This window comes from Rhinolophus sinicus, linkage group LG09 (assembly GCF_036562045.2).
Source record: "Rhinolophus sinicus isolate RSC01 linkage group LG09, ASM3656204v1, whole genome shotgun sequence".
NCBI lineage: Eukaryota > Metazoa > Chordata > Mammalia > Chiroptera > Rhinolophidae > Rhinolophus > Rhinolophus sinicus.
The window spans coordinates 19,990,041-20,015,686 of NC_133758.1; the positions used below are offsets into that span (position 1 = coordinate 19,990,041).

At 44.2% G+C, this 25,646-nt stretch overlaps 1 protein-coding gene across 4 annotated transcripts in view; it reads left to right on the forward strand.

The window, feature by feature from the left end:
• Positions 1-18,317, forward strand: part of DYM (dymeclin) — a 269,770-nt gene extending 251,453 nt beyond the window's left edge. For all 4 annotated transcript variants that reach the window (XM_019721433.2, XM_074340000.1, XM_019721409.2 and 1 more), the window contains one exon: positions 17,935-18,317. In XM_019721433.2, the coding sequence (XP_019576992.1) occupies positions 17,935-18,084 (150 nt within the window). In that variant the 3' untranslated portion in view covers positions 18,085-18,317. The remainder of the gene's footprint in view (positions 1-17,934) is intronic.
• The last annotated feature ends 7,329 nt before the right edge of the window (positions 18,318-25,646 follow it).

Consider the following 25,646-nt stretch of genomic DNA (forward strand, 5'->3'; position numbering starts at 1 on the left):
CTTGCCCACCTCTCCTGTCTCCTTCAGGACCACCCAGACCTACCATCTCGTCAGCCTCTCCTGGCTGCTCTCGTCCATAGGGTCTGTCTGTCTCCTAAGTCACCAGAACCCTCGGTGACATAGTACTTTACTCACTCAGCAAAGCCTTCCCTAGACCTGTAGATGGCACACTCAGAGAGCCTGCCCTCAACACACTTCTGTGCAGTAGTGAGTGAAAACCATATACAAACCCACATCCAGTGCAGACACCTTGTGGGAAATGTACAGACCAATGCCAGTCGGGGGTTGCGGGGGGACGGGCAGCAAGCACAGAGAGGCCCATGAAAGACTTTCCAGAGGAAGAAAAGCATTTGAGCCAGCTCTGTAGGAAATCTTAGCTATAGAGAGCAGTCTCGGGAAAAGCATGGAGGTGGGAATTGCCTGGAGTGTGCTCGGGGAGTTCGTTTTGGCAGAGTCTGATGGTTTGTGGAAAGGAGAGGAAGGCACGTGAAGCGAGGAGGCCACAGGGATCCGTTAGTGCTCATCCTAGAATCCATCTAAATCAGAACCTGCAATTAGTACATGACGTCTTCTAACAATAGGTTACATTGAAGAATTGCTATTTAGTGATTCTTTTTTTTTTCCATCTCAGCTCTCCAAGTTATTAAGATTACTTAAGGGCAGGGACCGTAGTTCATAATTTTTGTTAAATCATTTTATTTTATAAAGGGTCACTCTGTAACTTAAATTTATTCTCATATTGGGTTATCTGAAAAGTAGAGCAAAAGGTTCTTACCTGTTTGATAATATTGTAGGTTAATATTTGGGGATAAAATTGTAGAATGTTCAGGACTGGCACCAAAATAATTCAGAGGGGGGAAGTTTGAGGTACGTAGATGAAACAAGAATGACCATGCATTGATGACTCGTAGCTGGTTGGTAGGCATACTGTTCTCTCCACTTTGGTGTATGTGGGCAGTTTTCCCTGATAGAATGTTGATGGGGGAAATGTTGGGCCTTTGGTGGTACTGAGTTAGCCTTCAGCTGGGGCCCCCAGCCTGTTGCCCTCACGCCACAGCCCACAGGGCAGCCAGCCTGTGCCTGACATGGCATTGCCTCAGCCCTGACCACCAGCACAGCCAGGAAACAGCCTGAGTCAGCCATTTGGTTGGGGCCTTGGATAGTCACAGCAAATGCTGCAGACCCATCAGCCAGATGGCAAAGAAGACCATTGTTTGTACCCACCATTGTGTTAAAAGACCATATTTGTTAAAGCATCAGTGGTTATAATTAAAACGTAAATATTAATACAAAGAAAGGAAGGATGCATGGGTGAACAGGTCGCCTTGCAAGCAGGATTTAATCAGAAGTCTTATCTTAACACATCTTTCTTTCTTCATCCGAAGGTATTTTGTATATTCACTAGGATGGAGAAACCATGGAAGACGTATCAACAATGTAAATTACTCTTGGAATAAGCACAACATTCTCTTCCTCAATCTGCTTCTTTTGAAAGTAAAGCAGTATTTTGGGGCTCAGATCTTATCCCTTTCATGCTGAGCATACAGTAGTTCTCTTTAGGGGAAGTTTATAGTTTTCACCTTATTTTCTTATTTATCCCAAATTTTGACTTAAACAAAAACAAAAACATATGTTCTACATTCTTTTTTCTAAATAAATCCCAAGTGTGAAAATGTTTTATTATTTAAGTGTTTTCTATATCCAAATCTTAAAATATAATATGTTGATTATTTAAATTTAGAATTTCCCTTAGAAATAGCTTTTTAAGTGTTTTGTGAATATATTTAAGGTAAATTCCAATTTTATTTCATTTTCATGCTTGCAGTGTTTAACAAATTAAGTTATCTACAGTTGGTACCTGAAAGTAAATCAAGAGATAAGCAATGTATCTTTCTTTATTGAAATATGTAAATTTGGAATAATTAGAGCATGTGTTGTAAAACATAAGACTCTTTCCTCTTAAACCACTGTCATGTTTTGGAAATGACTATAGATCTTCAAATGTTTCGCCTGCAGCTGTATTACTTGCCTCGTAGGGCATTGATTTGAAAAATAATAATAATGGTGGCGACCAGAATAGAGAAAGGAGGAGTCCCTCTGTTTCTCCGTTTTCCTCTGGCTGTGACCTTTGTCACAGAGCCCTCAGTGGTATGCTGCGACAGGCAGGGCGAGGGGCTGACTGGATTGGCCAACAGCCTGCCGGTCCCTCACTGTGCCCCCAGCCCCTCGTGCGTCACTGAAACCCCGCAGCCAGTCTCCAGCATCCGTTCTCTGCCAGAGAGCAGGGCGCGTCAACACTAGCGGTTTACAGGTGAGGTAACTCCGTGTCAGAGCGGTGACGTTACTGGGTCGAGTTTTTTTAGTGTCAGAGCCAGGTCGAAAATCAGATGTCCTGAAATTTCCCTCCATTTTCCCTCCATTTTACCATTCATGCCTCGATGGGAGAAATCCGTGTTAGTCTTAAAAGTTTATGGTTCCTCATCATAGTGTTTATTTCATGTTCACGTAATTGGTAAGTATGACCATTGCCCTGGGGAGCATTAAGTATACCAACTGCTTGCCTTCGACAACTTCCAGTCTGTGTAAGCTGGGGCATGAAAAGGGGCAGAAGTCAGAACGCTCTGCCTGGCCCGGCCTTGGCTTTCAGACCGAATGATGTGGGACGTGGTGGCTCCCCTCTCCCTCAGTTGCCATTTGCAAGTGTACCACCTCTGCCCATATCCGCAGCAGACAGAGCTACTGCCACAGAGAAAACAAACACTAAGACTCCCAGCTTCTTTGCCTTGCTGTTTCTGACTGTTCCTGAGCTGCCCAGTAGTAAGCCATGTCAGGGAGCCCCGGGGCTCCAGGAGCAGCCCTCTGAATCCAGAGCGTGGAGATTCACTCCCCGTGGTGTCCTGGCTTGTGGGTTAGGAGCCCTGCTTTGCCACCTCTGAACCTACATCCTTTCACCCTGCCTGCAATGTTGTTCCTTATTCATAAAGTTGTCAAATGGTCCCTTCGTAAGAAAATTACTTTAAAAAATGAAATCTCACGGATTTATACCAGTGTAGTTAAGTTTCTAACCTGCCCTCAGGCCGTACGATACTTTCATTTTAGACATGATGGGGTAATTTTTAAACTTCGGACACACTAAGGAGTAAAACATAAAAATCTATGGCTTTTTGTACAGGATTCATGAATGGCAAAGAATAGGCTTTTGTAAATAGAAGACTTGATCTTTTTTTCAGCGTACAAACGTTAATATCCTCACATTCATTGGCTTTCTGTGCGTATCTTGTTCAGTGACATGCGACCTGAGATCCAGGTCATGCTTGATTTGTGATCACATCACTTGCCCCTTATTTGTCACCCCCTCTCTATGTTGGTTTTGGAAAGCAGAAAATTTGAAGTGCTTTTCTTTTCTGCCGTAACGTTGTCAATCAAAATGCTCTAGTGGGATGTTTAGTTGCAATGCTGGAATAAAGAAGGACCCTGAGGCTGTTTTGTGTCTCTCTGAATTATCTTAAAGGTTCTGCCTCTTTCAGGAAAGTGGGAACAGAGGATATAAGCAGAAGAAACGGAAGTGTGACTGAAATGACTTGGAAAAATATCTGACGTCCCGTCAGCCTTCTCCCTCTCTTCCCGTTACTCACTTTCCTAAACCGGCTCACGTTGCTGCCCAGGCTGCGCGTCCATCTTCATTGCCCCCCACGGCAGGGACAACACTGGCACCATCCCTGGCTGCCTCTGATTGCTGGCTCATTCATGCCGTGTCAGCCCTCCTAGGTGTTTCTTGGAACCCTAAAGAGAAACGTGGTTTCACCCAGCCTTTTCAGTCTTCCGCTTGTCATGATCTTTACCTTCCCATTCTCACCGCAGGGAGACATTTTGTCCAAGAAAGGGAATTAAAATTATTTACCCAAAGCGCTTGAACAATTTGCCTGTTTAGCTACTCTGCATTTTGGGGAAGCCATGAAGCTTGGCACTGAGCTGTTAGGATGATGGGCCACGAGCAGGATCTTGCATAATCCTTTCAGAATTGAAAACCAAAGAGAATGTTACCTCTGTGCCTTGGAAAGAGCTCTTGACACTTTGTGCTCCGAATCTGTCTCTCATTAATGTTGCCATCTTTGAAGACAGACAACAGTCACGTGAGAGTCATTAGTTTTTTTATCAAATTATTACACTACTACTAGAACTGGGAAGCTCCTAGCAAAATTTGGACCGCCTGGATTGTCTTGAAGCACCATTTTTCACCACCCTTCCTTTCCCATATTTTTTCCTGCTGATCACCTTCACTTTCTTTTCAGGCTCCCTGCAGGTTGCCCCCAGCGTCTGTCTGTGTGTTAGGGCCAGCTTAGCCAAAAGCCACAAGTACTGATTTCTTGTAAGATGTCTGGTAACGTTTAGCCTTGAGGCCTGAAATAAGTCACTGTTTCTGTAGGGCTCAGTTTCTCCATGTGCCAAATGAGGGGGCTGCCTTAGACAGGTGTCTAAATGTCTCCAGCTCCAGTGTGCTGGCGTGCCTTGCAATTCTGCGATCTCCTGAGAACCTTTACTCCCACATATGGCTTCTCCAAAATTGAAATTTTATCATCTCTGGTCATTCTTTCCCTCCTGCCTTCCTGAATCTTAGAATATTTGGCGCCCGAGAGTTTGCGTTTCTAACAAGCTCCTGCACAGGTGATAACAGACGCTTGTGGTGAGTGGGTCTCATTTGTCTGACATGACTTGTAGATGGGGGAAGGGAGTGGGTGGATTGTTGTGGGGAAATGTCACACACACACACACACACACACACACACCACCATCATCTCTACCACCCAGTCATTTTAATCAACTTGATTTTCTACCTCTCTTGCCTCCTTCACCCCCTAAGGCCTGAAGAATCTAGAAAAAATAAAGTTCAAACTCTGACCCCCTTCTGCCGTTAGGGCCCCGGCCCCCACACCTGCCCGTCTTCCTTTGCCGGCCTGTGGCCTCCTCCCACGCTTCACTCCTGCCTCGCCTGTCCTCGTCCTTCTCTTCCCTCCTCACCGCCTCCGTGAGCGCTGGCCCAGACATGACGGAGCTACTGACCTCTTCCTGCTGGAAACTGTCAGCAGCTCACTCTCTGTGTCTCTCTTCTTGGTGTTTAACAATGGGATGCAATTTAAATGTTTAGTTGGTGCGTGCATATTTTGTCTCCTCATTAGATTGTCGGCTCCTTAAGAGCAGAAACTTGGCTTTCTACTTGCCGTACCCCACAGTGTTGTCCACGTAATAGACAGGTTAGTCGATTAAGATGGAGTGAGAACAGAGGAGGAGGAAGTCTGGTGAGTGTGCACTATATTGTATGAAGCCATGGTGTCCTTGAGACAATACAGTACCTAAAGGAAATAACGGGCTTTGGTTCTCTCGTGTACTCGTGGGTGTTTTGAAATTTTTAAATCTGAAATTTTCAAAATGAAAACTTTTGAAAGTTTGAGCCTCAAGCACTTTTTTGAACTATAAAATAAAATGTATCCCATATTCCCTAGCTGAGATATTTTATACAGGTCTTCTGGTTAGTGCTCCTGTGATTATAACATAGCAGGTATAAATTCTAAATTATATACATCTGGGATGGTCCAAATTAGAGGGAGGGATGTTCTACCGTTCAATTATTTTAGCTTTATAGTTTAGTATGTAGTAGGGTAGGTTTCCCTTCGTTATTTTTCTTTTTTGGTCCTGGTTTTCAGATCACATAACTCTGCTAATGCTGGTGTTTTTCTCTCCCCACCCCCTTCAGTGACCTCCGCAGACACCGCTTTGTGCTGTCTTTGCTTCTTCCTGTTCATGTTTTCCCTGAGAAATATTAGACAAACTGCTTTGATTAGTTCTTTTTGATGCATTCATTGCTTATCTTCTGTCTCCTGTTTTTAACCAATTGAATGTTTCACAATTGATATTTATTTTACAAATCGAAAGAACACACACGCTAAGATAATATCTTCCAAAGTGATACATAACACCAAATGAAGTGTTTGAATTTTTTAATAATGTATTTATTGACTTCAAGGAGATAGAAACACAACTAATTAATCAACAGCATTTTTTTTGTTTGTTTTGTTTTGTTGAAAAGTGTCAACTGCTTTCCCAAAGAAAACAGGCCTGTGTTTGAAGGAGTTTGGGGCTGAGGTAATGTTCGCTATAGTAGAACAATTTCTTGAAAAAGCAGTCTTATTCACTAGTCATTTAATATGAATCCCAGATAACTTGGTGTACTTTATGACTGGTAAGGATTTCTGTGGTTTTATTTGTACATTTGTACCTTTTTAACAGGGTAGGAGTGAATGTGTGGGGGTGGGAGCGGTCATTCCCTTCTAGGGCTGACATTCCATGATTTCTTAGAATGAAGGCTCAGGAAAGTGGTGTGGGTTTTTCTAGCTGACCTCGCCCTGTGTTGTTGAAGTGGGGGGTACCCTCCACTAGGATTCTCTACCTCACATTTCTGTGATTTTGGAGCTTCAGTGCCATGACCATCCCTGAGTGGACTTCAAGGTAGACTCATGTCGTGCTCTCCTCCTCAGCACATAGTATTATTAGAAATCACCCAGAGCATTCTTCCATTCCCTTTCCTCTGCATGTCCTGATTCCCGTTGTGAGTCCTAATGACTGTGAAGAAGTAAACAAATCTCATTGTGTGCTTTTGATTCGTTGACAACACATGTTGGGATAAGCACGGGACCAGGACTGTTACATGTGACAGGAAGTCACAGGTCTGGCTCACCCACGCGTGGGTCGTGCTTGGGTCACTGTGAGATACAACCATAGAAAGAACTAAGACTGGACTTGAAGTTATAAAATGCTTGCTCTTAGGATCTTGGATTTAAGTAGGATTTTCTCCTAGTAGATTAAAAAACATGTCACCGGCTTAGCAAGCACAGGCTTTTCCATAACACTTGGAATAGGTTGTTCTTTCCATGAAGCAGAGGAAAAATCCTCCTATGTAATAGCTGCATGGCAGTGTTGATTACAGAGCTAAGCGCTAGCTTCTTGCTAAGGAACAATTAAGGCATGACTCTAAGAATGGGTAATGCCCCTTGAAGGCTTGAAAAACTGTCACGTTTGCTTATAACTTAAACCTAAAACTGTTCAAAGAAGATAACTCTTAAGAAACTAAAGGCAACGTTTTATCTCCATATTTGCCCTCGTTGGAATTCTCCTTCTCTCTGTGGCAAAGGTTGTGTCCTCGCCTGATACAATCACCTGAAGTCGCCGTCAGTTAGTGGCATCCCCGCCGGGGCCAGGGCATTCCAGTGAAGCCTCTTGCCTGCCCTCATCCCCGCATCTCCTGCCTGTCATCATCCACACGTAACTCCCAGGGTGGGTATTTCAGACGCAGCAAAGATTGTTTTTCCAGAATCTGTCTAAGACGTGAGTCAGACTGTTCCTCCACATCTATGGCTTCTACTCTCCTAATTCACATAATACTCTGAAAAAAAATGTTAGTGTAAAGAAAGATTATCACAGATACAGTAACAGCTTAACTGTTACATTTTGAGACCATATACTCACCCCTTTTTAAACCATATTGCCATCTTGACAAGAGTAAAAAGTAGTGGACTCATTAAAAACGGAGCTTGTCTCATTTTCCATATTGTGCATCCATCTAGTCCGTGACTATCTAGAACTTGTACCGTGAATGAGTTCAGTTCATTTCCCATAATTAGGTACATATTGATGTATATAACACATGGCAGTGACCATCTCTATCAATATTATCCATTCTGAGCCAGATTGTCCTGGGTAAGTGAGATTATGACAGTTGTGGGATAGTGGCAAGCAAGGAAAGCAGGCTATTTGAGAAGTAAATTAATCTATTGATTTGGAAGTATTGTTCCCCAAATCCCAATTTGTCAGCTCATTTGCCTCTCACAGTGACATGGCCTTAATTTGGCTCATTTTGTCCCAAATACATTTGGGCAATCATTCCACTAACTCCCCTGATATGTAGGACTTGTTGCCCAAACCCTTTTTGTTTCCCCCCTAACTCTGGGTTTTGCCACAACAACAATTTTTACCCCTTTGTGCATTTATTCCTTCATTCATTCACAGCAAATATCTCTTAAGCCCCTGGCAATATTCTATACACTGACACATCAGTAGAAAAAAAACAAATCCCTGCCCTCATGGAGCTTATATTCTACTTAGAATTTTATTTCATAGTAATGCCTTTATTTTCTGGGATCTCACTCTCTTATATATCTGGGTCCTATCCAGAGTGATGAGCCCCACTGCAGAAAGACAAGCAATTCCAATAATTTTTGGCTACCCCTCTGGGCCCACTTTCAGCAAAAGAAGTTCTGCCAATAAATTCTCTGCCAGTAAATCCAAGGTGGAATCCAGTGTTCTCCTCCAAACCTCCCAGTTGGAATTGATTTGCCTCTAAAACAGGTGCTTTAACTCAATAATGCAGTTCAGTCTTGAGGAGTTTACACATTTGGCAGCTTCAGCTGCCACCTCGAAGCTAATGACTTTTAAATTATTAATGACCCACAACGTAGTCTCTCAACTCTAGAGTCACCAAATGAACAGACTTGTTATCCTGGTCATCGAGACTCACCTCCCTGTCTGCACCCTCTGTCTTTCCAACATCATGCCCTGCTGCCAGCCTCCCAGCCTGTGTGCTGGCCCCACGCTGCTTGCCAGGCCCGGAAGTATTTTGAATGTGCTCTTTGCTCACAAGGGTCTCTCCACACGCAGTGCCAGCTCTCGCCCTGCCATCAGCCCTGTCACTACGGGTTGGAACCCATCTGTCAAGGCCTTTCTCAAGCTTCCCCTGCAGCAAGACAGCCTGTCCCTAGTTCCTTCTCCTCGTTGCCGCCCCAGCAGCCCCAGAAAAGAGAGAGAAATTTCAAACTGAAGACATCCTCCTTCCCGTGATTCCCCTTAAGCTGGATCTGTGAGAGAAGGGTCTAACCAGAACGTTTGCTCAGGCTTCAAACTCAAGTAGGCTTCAGATTCTGGCTCATGACCTGATGGTAACTCTGTGGACAGCTCGTCACAAGTGTGGGCTCAGCCTTATATTGTATCTGTCTATATTTCCTAAGAGCTTTTTGCCACCAGTCACAGAAGCTGTTAGTGTCACTTGTAGACACTCAGGTGGCAAAACAGTATCCTGAGTGAGAGGTGGTTGGTCCCCTGGCCTGAACTTTCAGGATAGGTGCTCACTTTGTAACTCTCTTCCTGGGTCATAACTTAACTTCCCCGAGAGCTCCCCCCAGGCCCCCTGCCTGGCCAGCCTAGTGCTCTTAGATCGGCAATGTTTTGTGAGTCTTCTTAGCTGCCCTCATCATGGGCTTTTTCATTTTAGCTTTGTGTTTCTTAATTTGTAACTTTTAATAAGTGGCCCTTTATAATTTTCTGTATTTTGAATTTAGTTTTCCATTAATTTTGAAATTAATCCACATAAAATAGAACTATTCCACATTCGGTGTTAGAATTATTCATAGACCAGTGGTTACCTTTTTTGTTATTGTTGTTGTTGGTGGTGGTTAAATAATAATATTTGATGCATTTGTAACTCATTCCATTACACACAGAAAAGCCTGCAGTTCAGGCTTGTTCAGACCATAAATTAGCTGAATTGATACATGGATGTTTCTAGATTTGTCAGTTCATTAATTTCTCCTAGAGTTTGCTGTCCAAGCCCAGGTAAAAATCTTCTGACCTCTTCGTTACCCAGATCTACCTGGGAGAGAGCCCTTCCAGCTTGTGTCATGCTGCCCACTGTAACTGTACCCCCATTGGAGGAACAGCAGTTCTTCCTCTCGCCTCTGCAGCTCGAGCACAATACCTCGTATATAGTTGGTGCTCACCAGTGTTTAGTTTGAGGATCCATCACTGAAGGACCCAGTGTTTCACGGCATGTATATGAGGGAAGGAATGGCAGGGAAACTGGATAATCAGCCTGAGATAAAATTAAAAACAAAAAAATGTGTGTAAATGCTTACCTTGCTGTCTTATGGCAGGATCTTGAAACCAGTTTGCTTTTCATCTGCACAGAACCTAACCTGCACCATCTGCCTGTGGTGACAGCTGCCTCGCTACCGACCATCGCCCGTCACTGGTCTATTCTGAGGCTTAATGTGGTCTTTTAAAGAATTTTTTTTAATGTGTTATGTAGATACTTGATTTTAAATTGCACTAAACTTTTTGGAGCCATGCCAGCTGCTTGCTAGAATTTCTGATGCTATCTATATATAATCTTTAGGTGGAAGGGGGAAAACGCCATTGACTTTTGTGGTAATAAAATTATTTCAGTTGAGCCCTACATCTGTTCACTGAACTTCCTGTGGGTTTTCACCAGATCACATGACTGACAGCAGAGACAGTCTTTAAAGCTTTTGGTCTGCTTGTTATACCCGAGTCGCAACCACCAAATCAGACCTTTGCTTTGTCTCTGGGCTGGGCGTCCGGATGTCCCACTGTGGTGGGTTGATTCACTGGAGCTGATAAAAACATTCCAGCCAAACTTGAGAGTCTAGCATTACCTCTGGCTCCAAAAATCAAAACAACAGGATTGTTGTAAGTAGCTTTGGATTGAGACCAAGCTCCAAGCCTGAGAGATGGGTTTTCTCTCCTTGTTGAGCCGTCACAAGACAACTGTCTTGGAAAGAGAGAGTCGAAAGCCTGGGCCTGAATTGACCAGTACCCTTCCCTCTGCTAGCCCATTTCAGATGAATTCTTGCCACAGCTATCAAATCAAAGAAGCCCCCATTCCCTCCTGAGTCCCCTCCTCCTCTTTCCCAGAGCTTTAGGGGTCCTTAAACACATCCCCCCAATAGTCGCTGGCTGGAGCCCAAAGCGAGGCTAAGAATTGAAGAGAAGATGGGCAAAGAGGAGCTGGACAGAAGTCAGAACAGAGCGGGGAAGGCCTCGGAATGCCCAAGCGGCCTGAGCCCTGGACAGCCAAGGGGACTTTGTTGGCTGAGTCAGAAGTGAAGACACTCTCAAGTGAGGAAGTTGGACTTCCCTCAGCCATCACAGGATGGCATTATTGTTCTCCACAGGCTTGAAAAGGAACATAGAGGAAACAGCGGCTTTTTCTAGGTTGTTGCTCTGACATTCAGACTATGACATTTCTTGGACTGAATCCTGACAAAATGTGTCCTCAGTGTCATTAGTGCTAAATAAAACCTTTTGTCTTTCTTTTCCTTAGGTCTCAGACTTCTATGGCATATTAGAGGAGCACATATTTTTAAGAACGTCTATTTAAATCTCAAGCCATGTTGGCTCCCTCTCTAGATTTGGTAGATTTGGGAGGGGGGTCAAATTAAATGCACTTGGGCACAGCTAGTTATGCAGAGGCTGCATTCACACTCAGTCAGCTTGACTGAATAGTGTTTTCAAAACTCTTTTATGATTTATGCCTTTTATTCATTGCACCCTTTTAAAATGTTCCCAGTACTCTTAAAAACAACTCACTGCAGGAAAAAGGAAGCTCTTTACCTTGTGCTTTCAATTTAACTTTGTATAGCCAAGTCCTGGACAACATGCTCTTGTTTTTCTTGCTGTGTATGCTTTCTCCCCCTTTCTGAACCTTTTTTAAAAAGGTTCCAGGCAAATAACCCAAGAAATACTATCTCACAGCTCACTTGCTCCCTTGAAGAGAAAGGATCTGGTACTGTGTGGAGCTTCAGAGCGTGTGTGTGCGCCACCTGCAATGTTCAAGTTTTGTCAGTAGTAGAAGCGAGTCCCCCCTTACTCTTTGGTTCCATGTGTCCAGGGGTGCACACTCGGGAGATAGCAACTTAGGCGCCCAGTCCAGGGAAAGGGGCGGGCCTTCAGCAGCCAGCACAGGCAGAGGCCACGCCTAGAACCTCAGCCCACTTAGCTGCCAGCTGTCGGGCCAGTGGGTAGGTCAGCCGCAGCCTCGTGTGTGTCTGGATTTTAAGCAATTGGGAGTCTTGGGCTTTAAAACCATCTGTTGTCAACCCACAGGACAGCTCAGGAACCTTCAGATATTTACCCTGTCCTCTGAGACTGTCACCAGGTGAAGCCTAGCCAAGTAGAAACCAGCAAGTGCTTCACTTCAGGGTTGCAGCTGAGCCCAGGCCCATCCCATTCAACCCGTCCTCTCCAGGTCGACCCAGGAGAGCCTGGGAGGCATGGCAGAGAATACACATGCACAGACCTTACTGGGGTCAGCTCATAAAACCACACCCAGTCACAATCGGAAGGAGCTCAGAGTCCTTCATTGTATACAGGGTGAGAAAACCGAGTCCTGGAGAAATGCTGTGACCTGCCCCAAACTGCCCAGCTTGCCAGTAGCTGAGCCAGGACAGAACCCAGGCCTCCTGCCTCCCAGCCTGTGGACCCCTAAACTCCTGAGCTGGAACAGGGGTCACTTCTCGGTGAGGAAATTCAAGCTCTGACTTAGTGGTCGGGAGGCACTTAAGAAATGTTTGAACCTTGTTGTCATTTCTGGAAAGACATGGAAACCTAGTGTCCATATTGGATACAGACATTTTAAGACATTAAAGACACACAGCCAGGTACCTATTGAGTCTGGGGAGGCCACAGTGAGGTGTAAGTTTGTTCCCCCTCTGGCCCCACCACTCACCAGCTCTGCCCTCCTTGGCATGGTATTTACCCGTCTGAGCCTTGGGCTTCTTATCCATACAGGAGAGTTAAGAATGCCAAGGTCACAGGGTTATTGTGATCCAAAGTAACACACTCATTCATTGAACTCTTCATTCAAGAGACATTTCTTAAGTGTCAGTCGTCTACCAGATGCTCGTAACATTCCTGCCTTCTCAGAGCCTATATTCTAGTGAGGGAAACATGGCACATAAGCAGACGAGATAAGCACTGATTATTATGAAGGGAACAAACCAATGAGCTGAGAGAGGCCACCTTTGTCTGTTTGTACGGTGGGTCACGGGTGAAGTGGGAAGTACCTGGCCCTTGGGCGCTCAGGATATGTCACTGTCCCTGAGCTCCCCACTGGGTTGCCTCTGAGCTCCCCACAGAAGGCTCAGTGTCCTCACCCCTGGACGGCCCCGGTGAGTTCAGGTTAGAGGCCACAGCCCTGGCTCCGTGTTGGATGTTGTTGAATGTGCCACATCCTCATACAGGAAGGCTGTGAACACCTAGGTCATGTTCCTAATGTCAGATATGTCTTAGAAGTGACCCTCCTGTCCTCGTCACCAGAGCCATAAACCCTCCTCAGGGCCATCCCCCTTCCAGTTGAGTCAAGAACTCAGACATTACAGAGTTATTGTGCAGAGCTGAGGTCATGCACTGACTTAATTCATCATTCAACAAATGATACTGTGAAACAGAGAAAGAAGGCAGCTCTTCAGAACCTACCTCTCTCGGCGACATAACTTTGTTCTTTCAAAATGTTTCTGAAGATGAGTCTCGCTTTAAGCCTTTGTCTGCATTTGGTCCTGGGTTTAGTGTGGGGAGGCCCAGGTCCTTTGTGTTTCTGTTATTACAAGCCGGAAAACAGCGTTGCCAAGTGAGAAGTGTCCATTTCGGTGGCATGAGAGAAATGGGCTCAGGACCAAGCCACTCATGCTATTTCTAGTCTTTAGAATTGATTGCTAAAAATTACAAAATAAGAGCATAACTTATGGCACGGCGTCCCTCCTCGGGGAAAATAAAAAAGAAAGCACAACTTACATTTGTTTATCATTTTAATGTCAATAATAATAGCCAACATTTATGGAGCTTTGGAGCACTCACTCTGTTAGGCGCTGTAGAAAGCACTTGTACACAGTTTATCTCATTTGATTGTCACCACCCTATGACATAGGACAGGTCAATTCAAAATCTCAGAGTAAACTTTAACTTCTAAGAGCCTGAGTCTGAGTGTGGATACGACACTTGTCCCAAGTCGCCTGGGTGATAAGGACTGGACTTTAGCTCTTAACTGCTGGGGTTGTGGGTGTCTTAGTCACGGCTGTATTTTTGGTACAGTGCCTACTACACGGTAGGCCCTCAGCAGACATTTGCTGAATGAATGAGAAAAGAGGGGACTAAAACTCAGGTTTATCTACCTGCCTTTCGGGTGCTTTTTCTACTCACTGGAAAGTTTAAATGAGTAACTGTACGTAAAGCGTTTGCACGTGTCAGCCACACAATAGGTAATAGATCAGTCACGTCAGCTATAATCTCAGAATTGATTAATACGTTTTTATGGGAAATTTCTACAGAAATCATCATCGATCGGTGTGAAGAAAAACTTCCTGATAAAATGCACGTCTGCTTTTGACAGATAAAATTTACACTGTTTTATACTATTTTTATGTACGGTCACAGACTGTATACAGGATGTTCTTGCCGCCCTGAGTGTCACCCTACGTTGAGATTTTCTTTACTACATTTATTCACTCCGGAGTGAGATGGATTCTTGTTTTGACGTAACCTTGAGCCAAAATGAAGACGAGGCATTTTCAGCTCTGTTTTTATCAGGTCGTGGGAAGGACAGTCAGTGGACTTGCCAGGTGCTTTTCTTGGTGGCTTTTTCCTAGATCTGCCTGCGCATGATCGAAGGGCCGGCTTTGACTCACTCTTCTTTCTAACTGAAGAGTCATCAGAATTTCCCCCAAACCATGAGAGTAGATAAACTTAGTGCCAGCCCACTGATAAGCTCTTGCCTAACTAAGTTTCTTTAATTCGGTTGGAAGGGATTCTTACAAAAGCAGCTTGTCATCTCAGTTTAGTTCCCATCCGCCTTCCTTAGAGATACAGAAAGCAGCCTCGTGTAAATTGCCTCACGTCCTTTCCTAAAGCCTTCATAGGAAAACCCCAAAATATGTCCCGAGGTTTCACATCTTTTAGTCATTTTTATTTCTAACTAGAGTACATCTTATTGGCTACTTTACCACATAGAAATGTGGGATGTTACTATTCCAGCTGAAAGAGGCAGTGTGAGGGCTCCAGCCTCTCAAACCTTCACCCTTGCTGTCCTCTCCAGCCCCCACACTTTTCTCCAAGTCATTGTGAAAGGTTTTCTGAAGTTTGAGGCCATTCTAAGAACTAGGACTTTTATCCTCGTGAGGGGATACATTTCTTCAAACACAGTCCCCCATCCTTTCTTGGTTTGGTAATTTTTTTCAGGACCAGTAGTGTGGCGGGTTCTGTGCTGTACATTGAAAGGGCATAGAATTAACCCATGGAGCCGGTAGGGCCTGGGAGAATCGAATTCAAGGACAAAGCACTGGGGTGGCTGTGAGTGTGGTGTCGCTTTGCAAAGTGACTTTCCCATCCAGTCAGACCTGGGCATTAATCTGGACTCCATCCCACAGGGTGTGTGGGCCACATAAAGCTTGAGGAAAGATGTAGGGGGAGGGGATCCTGGAGTTTGGGCCTCTTGTAAGACCCATTTGTGTATATTCTGTATTTACACAACACCCTGGGTGGGAGCCAAGGAACAGAGTTGGTTTTCATTAAAGCTATGCAGGTGGAGACGGTGGCGTCTGTGGGATGTTGAAGTGATATCTGTGACCCGAGTGCGCTCCTTTTCAGGAATTTCTGTACACGTTTTCAAGATTTAACTCAAAACTCATCTTGCCATGAAGCACTTCCTGCTTAACTCTGCCCCTCTCATCCCTGTGGAACTCGGAGCATCCAGCACTTGGATGTTTTGTCCTAATCACTGTAAATGTTATTTTAAAAGTCCTATCACTCTGTGTGTGTGTGTGTGGGTGGGTGTGTGTGTGTGTGTGTGTGTAGCTCCCCTACCCACCCTTTCCTTTTAATACCTTTTCAATTCACCCAACTAGTCTAGTGCCATCCTAGTTCAAGCCTGTTTGCCTCTCACCGGGACCCGTCCCCGCCCCTGCCAGGTGCCCCCCCAGTTCTCCACACTGATGAGAGTGGTTCCTGCACAGAGCACTCTTGTCAGGCCCCCTTCTCCGACCCTTCAGAGGCAGCCACGACCTTAGCATGGGGGCCAGGCCTCTTCACGTGGCTCCTGTGTCCCCGCATCCTCCCGTGTCTGGGACCTCTCACCAGTGCTCACCTGCCCCTGCCCCTCCTGTGCCCTCCAGCACAATGCACCTCCTGCCTCACACACAAGCCTTCCCTCCGTGCTGTTCCATCAGGAGAAAGAGGCTTCCCTCTCCATCTGGCCATTCCCTCCACCACCCTCGGCCTCTGTTGCCTCTCGTCCTCCTGTTTCTCATTTCTCTGCTGTCCCTGTTGTGTTGCTGTCTCTCTCTCGCCACGAGAACGCACCTTCTGTGAGTGCAGGCCCTGTGTGGCTGCTGCACCCTGAGTCCTGGGTCCTGGCACACACGGAGCCTGCCTGGCACAGAGGAGCAGACACTCAACCAATATAACGAATGACTGAATGAGTCACGTAAGAAGGATTGAAGAAGATAATATCCGTAAAGCGTTTACTACTGTGCCTGGGGCATTGTTGGTCCTCAGTACGTGGTTGATTATTTCATTGATATATTTGTTTACTAAATTATTTATTAAGTGCTTGGCCAGTATCTGTGGGCATACAGCGGCAAACAAAACGGGTAAAACTCTCTGTCCTCATGGACCATGCATGCTGTGTGTGTTTGCCCTCTTTCTCTCTCTCAGCCCTCTCCCTTAACCTTCTGCTGTACCCTTCCTCTTAGGACAACTTTGCCCTCTTCTCCCTGTCCCACTTGGGACAAGAGTCACTGAACTGCAGCCACTCCTGCCAGAGTCACCTTGGCAAGGGAAGAGGCCCAAGAGCATTTAGTAGATTCCGGCAGCCTCACAGGTTGCTGACAGGAGAATCGCCTCCTCTGCTGGACTAAATAGATCAGGAGTAAAATCAGAAAAGCAAAAGCCCAGGGCCGGCCCGGTGGCTCAGGTGGTTGGGAGCTCTGTGCGCCTAACGCCGAAGGCTGCCAGTTTGATTCCCACATGGGCCAGTGCCAGATGGCTCAGTTAGTTTAATCGCGGGCTCTCAACCACAAGGTTGCCGGTTTGACTCCCGCAAGGGATGGAGGGCTGCGCCCCCTGCAACTAACAACGGCAACTGGACTTGGAGCTGAGCTGCGCCCTCTACAACTAAGACTGAAAGGACAACAACTTGAAGCTGAACGGCACCCTCCACAACTAAGATTGAAAGGACAACAACTTGACTTGGACAAATACTAAAAGTACACACTGTTCCCCAATAAAGTCCTGTTCCCCTTCCCAAGTAAAAATCTTTAAAAAAAAAAAAAAAAAAAACCAACAATTGTCACCCCGATAAACTTTGAAAAAGCAAAAAGCAAAAGGCCAACGCCTGGAGAAGCGTTCCACTAAAAGTGCCGCTCAGGACCTCAGAAGTGCAGGTGTTCTCGCTTCCAGTGGGCGGGCCGGGTCAGCTGGCAGCCTTTGTAGAGCCAGACCTCAGCTTTTCCTGCGCCTCGGTGAGGAATGGCCTCAGCCTCCCTGTCTGTAAAGCCGAAGCCACCACCACCAGCCTCCGAGGAGGAGGTGGCAAGGCTAAGCTGTGCAGAGCAGCTGCTGCCCAGATGACCAGCGTTCCGCCATGGACACATCACTGCCTCCGCAGGTGAAGGCTTAGGCACTCTGAGGGCAGGTCCTCCTCTCCCAGGTGACTCAACCCTGAAAGCAAAGTCTCAAGAAGCAGCAGCCCTCCTCATACAGTAGATGGTCTTTGCTTGAACGCTGTCTGCTCGCCACACCGGGGCCCATTTCCCAGTCGGATGTTCTCATCCCACTCTTTGTCTGCTCGGGTCCCTGCTGTCCTCTGCAAACTGACGTTCGCTGAGGTACTAAGGGGGCTATTTGCCCTTCCTGCAGGAAGTTGACATGTTTTCAGGTGTAGCATGAAAGCCGGATCGTGTAAAGCTCCGGAGCTCTCAGGCCTGTGACCAACTGGGGAAGCTGGGCTCCCTGCATGCCAGACCACCACTTACAAAGTACTACTGCTTTTGCTTTTCCATAAAACTGTGAGATTATAAAATCATCTTATTTTCATTGCAGAAATTTCCAGAATTGAAATTCAAATATGTGGAAGAGGAGCAGCCCGAGGAGTTTTTTATCCCCTACGTCTGGTCTCTGGTCTACAATTCGGCCGTAGGCCTGTACTGGAACGCACAGGACATCCAGCTGTTCACGATGGATTCCGACTGAGGGCGGGCGCCGTCTCCCACCCTGACTCCCCTCCAGCCACAGCCCTCCTAGTTATTTTCTTCTGGAGAACAGAAGTAGACAGATTGCCTGGTGTGTCTATTGAAGAGGATCACACAGGCGTGTTTCCTTTGCATTTGGAGAAGTGATGCCTCTCAGCAATAGATCACTCAGCTTAGATTGCAGTGCAAAAAGTGGGGGGATACACAATAATAAATATAAATCCTGCTATTCCACATGCAATTTTATTTATTTCTAAACCAAAATCTAGAGCTTTTCCAGGAACCTGATGCCTTAGGCATATAACACTTGACCAATATGTACTTTTTTCTTTTCGTGTTCAGGATTTTTGTTTTTTCGTGTGTGTGTGTGTGTGTGTGTGTGTGTGTGTGTGTGTGTTCCTTTCAACATTAAGAAATATCAATCTGAAAAGATGACAGGATAGGAATTCATAAGTAAATGAAGTTGTGTGTGTGGCATAGCTGCCTTTCAGAGGGCCTGGGATTTAATACACACTGTGCGCAGGCAGTTGGCTGTGAGCTGTCAGATCTTCTGCAATTTTCCCTCCAAGAAAGAAATGGCTCCTTTTCATGAAGCCCAGATTAGTTTTTCTGTGGATTTGGCCTCTGAGCTGTAGCTGAATTAAATTGGAGTCTCGTACAAATTAGGTTAATCTACTCTGAATTAATTATTGGGAAAAGAAAAGCTTCATTTCAAAAGCAATCTTTTTTCTTCCACCAGACTAATAGGAGAAAAAGGAGACCAATTTGATTAATACAGTATTCCACATGAGATGAAAAACATGTTTTTCTCTTCATTTCTGACTTTGTTTGAACTCTTACGGGCCTAAACTATTCGTGTTTGGTCCCTGAGCTGGAGGAGGGGGCTGCTCTGAGGGAAACACCAGAAAGCGCTTGGCAGAGCAGTGGTCCCGGGGGGTCTGAGCAGGACAGTCCTGTCAAGTCCTGCTCCGCGTCCACAGTCACCCCCTCACAGTCTAGAGAGGAGCCTTGTTTCATTCGCCAACACACAAAAAGGGTTTGCTTTTCTGCATAGAAGCACACAACCCCCCATGAGACAAAGCACCCTGCTTCAACCTGCTGCCATCTAATCTAGGACAAGGTTCAAGGACCAGCTTCTCTCCTGGCCCTGTGTCCCCCCCCCCCCCCCCCCCCCCGCTGGAGGCCTGAGTCATGTTGCCCCGCCTCTGTCTTCTGAGGGGCTGGGAGGAGCCATCTTCAGTCACACCAAGCTCTGGAAAAGGGTGAACACACTGCCAGAGTCAGTCAGTGCACAAATGTGTGGTTTCCACCTGTGAAAAGCCTGGGCTGTGCCATCCTTCAGCAGGTTTTTGAGGTCGGCCGGGCGGTTTCATTATCCTCTCCAGGACCAGTGCTGAAACCAGAACTCCCTGAGGCTGGCCGATACAGGGCCATCGCTGGCGGTGGACCCAAGAGGCCAGTGCAGCTTCCCTGCTGCCTCCTCAGGCCTCATTCTATTCAGGCCTCTTCACTGTCCCCACGTGCATGTGTCTGGGACTCTTCTATTTCACTTCACATCACCTGGACAGGGCCGCAGGCCAGCACATGGGGCATGTTAACGGCTTGTGCTTAGCCTAGCTCGAGGGGAGAGACCGTGTAAAGATGCAAGGACCAGTGCAGTCAGGGGGATGTGATTAGATTATCATCTTGGGTAGCAATTATTTTTATTTCTTACGTGGGGAAATGCTACACAGTTTCTGAAGCTTTTTGACTTGCTTCCTTTCCTTTAAACCAAAACACAAAATTTTCAAAGGGTCACATGGAACTACTGAGCCTCTGGTAGGACCACACAGCTGTCCCTGGAGGCTGAGGGCTGGGCACTGCCATGGGACTGCAGGACCATCAGTTCTTGTGACAGGAGGAAATATGGTCCCCCAAAACTCAATCATAGAGGGCAGACAACCAAGGAAGCTTTGATTGAGGAAATCCCAGTCTTGTCCAGGCCACCTGGTTCACAGAGGTGCCCCCAAAACCCCATTCTCCAGCAGTCCCCTATCTCGCCCTACTCCCTCCTTTCAATTAAACACACAGCAGAAGTGCTCACTGGCCTGGGTGGCCGGATGGCTCAGGTGGTTAGAGCTTGCGCCCTGAACAACAGGGTTGCCGGTTCAATCCCCACATGGGATGGTGGGCTGCAGCCCCTACAACTAAATATTAAAAATAGCGACTGGACTTGGAGCTGAGCTGTGCCCTCCACAACTAGATTGAAGGACAACGACTTGGAGCTGATGAGCCCTGGAGAAACACACTGTTCCCCAATGTTGCCCAATAAAAGTTTTTTTTTAAAAAAAGTACTCACTGGCCTAAAAGCTCAGCTGGGGCTGTAGCCTCGGAGGCAGCATGTGTATACATGCTCCCGGACACTGCGTCACCGCCTTAGCTCGACAAATCCGCCAGGAGTTGCTTATTTTTGTGAAAGATTTATTACATGACAAATTTAAATGATATGCTTGAATTACGCTTGCATTAATTTGCTTAGAAATTTTTTTGTTTTCCACAAAGTAAAAATGTGTAGAATGAGGCAATACAGGACCATCATTTGTTGGAAAGGAAATTAACATCTGATTTTACCCAAGATACAAAGCTGTTATTGCAGTGTGTCAACTCATCAACAAAGGGTTCTGCCACAATATTTATTTTTAAAAGAATGTGCCCCTTTCAATAGCACCTTCCCTGTCAAGAGTTCAAGGCAGTGTGCAGAAAAGCTTCAAAATTCCCAGTCACCCATTGAAGCCGGTGTCATAGGAGCTGCCAACAACAGCCTTGCAATGCTGGCATAATAAGACGGCCACCATTCAACGGTGCAGACAGAAGCGAGGTTATGGAACAGCTCAAGGACAAAGAGAAAGGAAAGAAAAGAAGGTCCCGGAAGGTGAAGCATAGAAAGTACACTGCACACAAAGTCCTCTCCTTAGGAAGGAACTCACCGGAGCTGGAGAAGTGGAAGGTTGAGAAGAAAGAACACAGGACCAGCATCAATCAGAACACTCAGCAACTTCCTCAAGCTTGCTTGGGTACGCCCAAACGAGATGTTTGCTGAGGGAATGCTTTTAGGCCCTAAATTTCTTAATACACCCTTCTTTGGGCAACATGGTGTCCTTCAGGTTGCGGGGAGCCAGGGTTTTGCCTTTGGCATTACTGCTCTCTGCATAACTGCGTCATTCTGTGTTCCTTTCTAGAGCCATAAATTAAAGTTGTGGTACTTGCTGATCCTTTATAGGCTTGAGTTTGCAAGGTCAACCCTTTGGGTCTCAATTTCCTCCTAGGCAGTATGCCTGCAGTTTCAGTAGCTGCCGTTTGATATTAGGGACCGATCCTTGGGCTTTCTGACGCCAAAGTCAGGGCGTCATTGTCCTAAATCGCCTCCAGGAGTCAAGGAGGTCAGGGTTTCTATTTTCTGACAAAGAGCCAAACTTCCCCTGAATATGAAAAGCTGGGGGATGGATTCTAGCCACAATCCACAGCAAATAATTCATTTTTATTTTTTAGGAACTCAAAGCATAAAATTTAATTTCAGGTTACATCCATTTGGGGTCCCCCATCCAAAACAAGAGATTCATCGGGACTCGCCACTGCCTTGAGGTCAGGTCACGTACGGTAACCCCTGCTCTCCTGACTTCTTCACAAGGCTATCAAAGTGCCAGCTCCTGAGCCCCCAGAGTTCCAAAAGTCCCCCAGAGAAAAAGCAGTCTCATCCGAATGACCAGGTGATAACTTCATGCTGTTGGCTTCGGGATGACTTCAAAATTTTTTAATATTTTGGCGAGATTCCCAAGTTGTCCTTAGCTGCAGGGTTGGTTTGGATCACCTCGTCGTCCAGTGCTATCAGTAGACTATCCTTCATGGATTCTGTGGTCCCACTTCTAAAGCACCTCACCTCAGACCCTGAATGTGGATCGAGGAAACCAGATTACTAGAGCCCCCAGGTGCCTACCACATTCACATTCTCTCTGGAGGAAGCAAACTGTTACAGACTGAATATTTGTCGCTCCCCAAAATTCATATATTGAGCCCTAATCCCCAGTGTGATGGTATTAGAAGGTGGGGCTTTTGTGGGTGATTAGGTTTAGGTGAGGTCATGATGGTGAAGCCCCCATTTGGGACTAGTGCCCTTATAAGGAAAGATATGGGAGACATTACTTTTTCATTCCACCGTGTCAAGACATAGCAAGAAGACCACCATTTAAAAGCCAGAAAGAGGGCTCCCACCAGGAACCAAATCATCCAGCACTTTGATCTTGGACTTCCCAGCCTCCAGAGCTGTGAGAAATAAATGTCCGTTGTTTAAGCCACCAGTCTGTGGTATTTTGTTAATAGCTGCCCAGGCTAAGACAGGAGCATAACCCAAGGCTTCAAATTATTTCTACAGTGTTACAATCAGAAATATCCAGGTATATGAGAAGACCAGATAATATGAATTAAAACCATAAGAGAAAAGAAAACACACAATAGAAACACGTACAGTGTCTCCAGATAGTCACAGAATTTGGACAGCTATGCTTTCTGTGTTCAAAGAAAAAAAAAAATGTGTGGCCAAGAATTTCAGAGAATTAGAAACTATAAAAGGGGACCAAATAGAAATTCTAGAACTAAAACATACTATAACAAGAATTAAGAATAATTCAGTGGATAGATTCAAAAGCAGGTTAGTCAACTGAGAATAAGATGAAAAATCAGAGGGAAAATCACAAATGAAAAGGATGGAGAATAGAGGGTAGGAGACAAGAAGAATAGAGTGAAGATGTCTGACCTAAAAGTAGTTGGAATCTCAAAAGAGTGAGAGAATGGGATGTTGACCTAAATAAGCATCGGCTGAGGACTTTGCCAAAACTCATGAAAGCTATCAAGCCATAAATTCAAGAAGCCCCAGCAAATCTCTGGTGGGATAAATAAGAGACAATCCACACCTAGAAACATCATAGTCATACTTTAAGGCCAAAGAAAAAGAAAAGTTTTAAAGCTGCCAGAAGGGGTAGGAGAGGGATTGCCATCAAAGGCGCAACAGTTAAACTGACCCGCTAACTTCTCAGCAGAGACAATAAAAGACAATGAAGTGTCGTGCCTTTAAAGCGCTGAAAGAAAGTGCCAATCTAGACATTCCTAATTGGGTGAAATAGCCCACAAGAATGAAGGAAAAAATAAAGACATTTTTATGCTAATAACTGGAAGAATTCATCAGCACATACACCCCAAAGGAAAATGAAAAGTGTTCTAAAGGCAGAAGGACAGTGATCCCAAATGTAAGGATTGAAGAGCAATGAAAAGGAGAAATGTACAAGTCAACATAAATACTGACTACACAAAACAATAACTGTGTCTTGTGGAGTTTTAAATATATATTGAAACGTGTGAAAGGAAAGGTATGGAGGAGGCTTAAATGGAGTTTGTGTTTGAAGACACTTACATCAACCAAGAAAAGGTTTTTTTAAAATTCCATTTAATATTAGACTGATAAGTCAAGGATGCATGTTGTAATAAATATTAGTAAAAGAGTATAACTTTCTAGCTAATGAGGGAGGATGGAATAATTCACTGGACAGATTTAAGAGCTGCAAAAGAGGATAAGGAAAGCAGAAAAACAGGTGGAGCAAATAGACAGCAGGTTGTAAGATAATATGTGATAAATGCATTATTACATTAAATGTAAATGGGCCAATGCTCCAATGTTGACAAAGATTGTCAGGCTTGCTTTAAAAACAACAACCATACGCTGCTACAAGAGACACTTTTAAAACATATGAATTTAGAATTTTGGAAAAAAAAAGGATAGAGAAATATATATCCATCAAACAGTAACCATAGGAAGCTGGTGTAAATACATTAATATTAAAGTAAACTTTGAGACAAAAAAAAGCATTATTAGACATAAAGGCATCTTTCAATTATCAGAAAGAAGTAATTCTAAATTTTTATCCACTTGATATCTCAAATACATAAAATAAAAATTGATAGAACTAGGGAATTTAGGCAGCTATGCAATCATAGTGTTAACACACTTGTTTCAGTAATTGATAGAAAAATAAGCATGAAAAAATCAAGTTATAGAAAATTTAAGCAATGCAATTGGCACACTTGGCCAACTGAATACATGTAGAACACTACTCAACAGTGTAGTTTTGAAACACAAATGGCACTTGTGCCAAAATTTGTATGCTGAGCTATAAAACAAGTTTCAACAAACTTCAAAAGAATTAATTCAAATGAAATATGTTCTCTGACCACAATGCAATTAAGCTAGAAATCTATTACAAAAAGATAATTTGATGATCTTCATATATTTGGAAGTTAAATAGATTTCTAAATAACCCATCTGTCAAAGAAGAACTCATAAAGGAAATTTGAAATATTTTGAACTGAAATATTTTGAAAATCCTACATATAGAAACTTGTGGGTTACAACTAAAACTATGCTTATAAATTTATATCTTTAAATGCATGTTAGAAAAGAAGAGAGGCTGAAAATTATCCAAGCAACCACCTCAAGTTTAAAAAAAACAACAGCAAATGGAAAAATAAAAGTCAAAATATAGAACATAATACGATCCAGGGAATCAAGAAAGTAAAATTTTGGTTCTTTAAAAGGACTAAGAGGATTGATAACCATGTAACAAGACTTGTCAGGGTAGGTGGGAGCCTGTATGGGAAAGAAAAATGGGTGAATTACTTCAGACAGGCATTAAAAGTATTTAAGAAAAAAAGTATTTAAGAAGCTATTATGAATACTAGTAAATTTTAAATCTACATGGAGTGATCTTGATGTAGTGATGGGTATATATATATATATATATATATATATATATATATATATATATATATCAAAACTAACCCGAGTTGTACACTTTACAGATGTGCAGTTTTTGTATGTCAATTATGCCTCAATAAAGTTGTTTTTCAACTTTGGATAAAATGAACAAATTTTATTTTTTTTAAGACAGTTTTCTAAAACTGACATCAGAAGATCTTGAAAACTGGAATCATCCGATATTTATCGCCTAAATTGGATCCATAATGTAAAATCTCCCAAGGAAATCAATAGGCCCAGATACCGTCACCAGTGAATTAGACCAGACATCTCAGAGGGAGATAATGTCAGTCTTACAGACTCTTCCAGAAAACAGAAAACCTTCAAATTCATTGTAGGTTTATAACCTTAGATGTCAACAATCCAACAAGAACAGTATAAGAAATTAAAATTGCAGGCCAAACTCATCATTGTAGATGCAAAACGTCTAAACAAAACATTAGCAAATGGAAGCCAGCAATGTATGAAAAGCAATGTGCAAAACTACATCATGATTAAATTGGATTTGTCATTCATAACTCAAGTCATTCACATTAACAGAATAAAGAAGGAAAAGTAAATGATCTCAATAGATGCAGAAAAGTTTATAAAATTCAACAGTAATTGGGTGATATAAACATACATGTTTAGCAAACTAGAAAAATAAGGAAACTATTCATCTGATTAAAATTATGTACAAAAAACACATACATAAAATATCAAAAACTTTCCTCCTATGACTG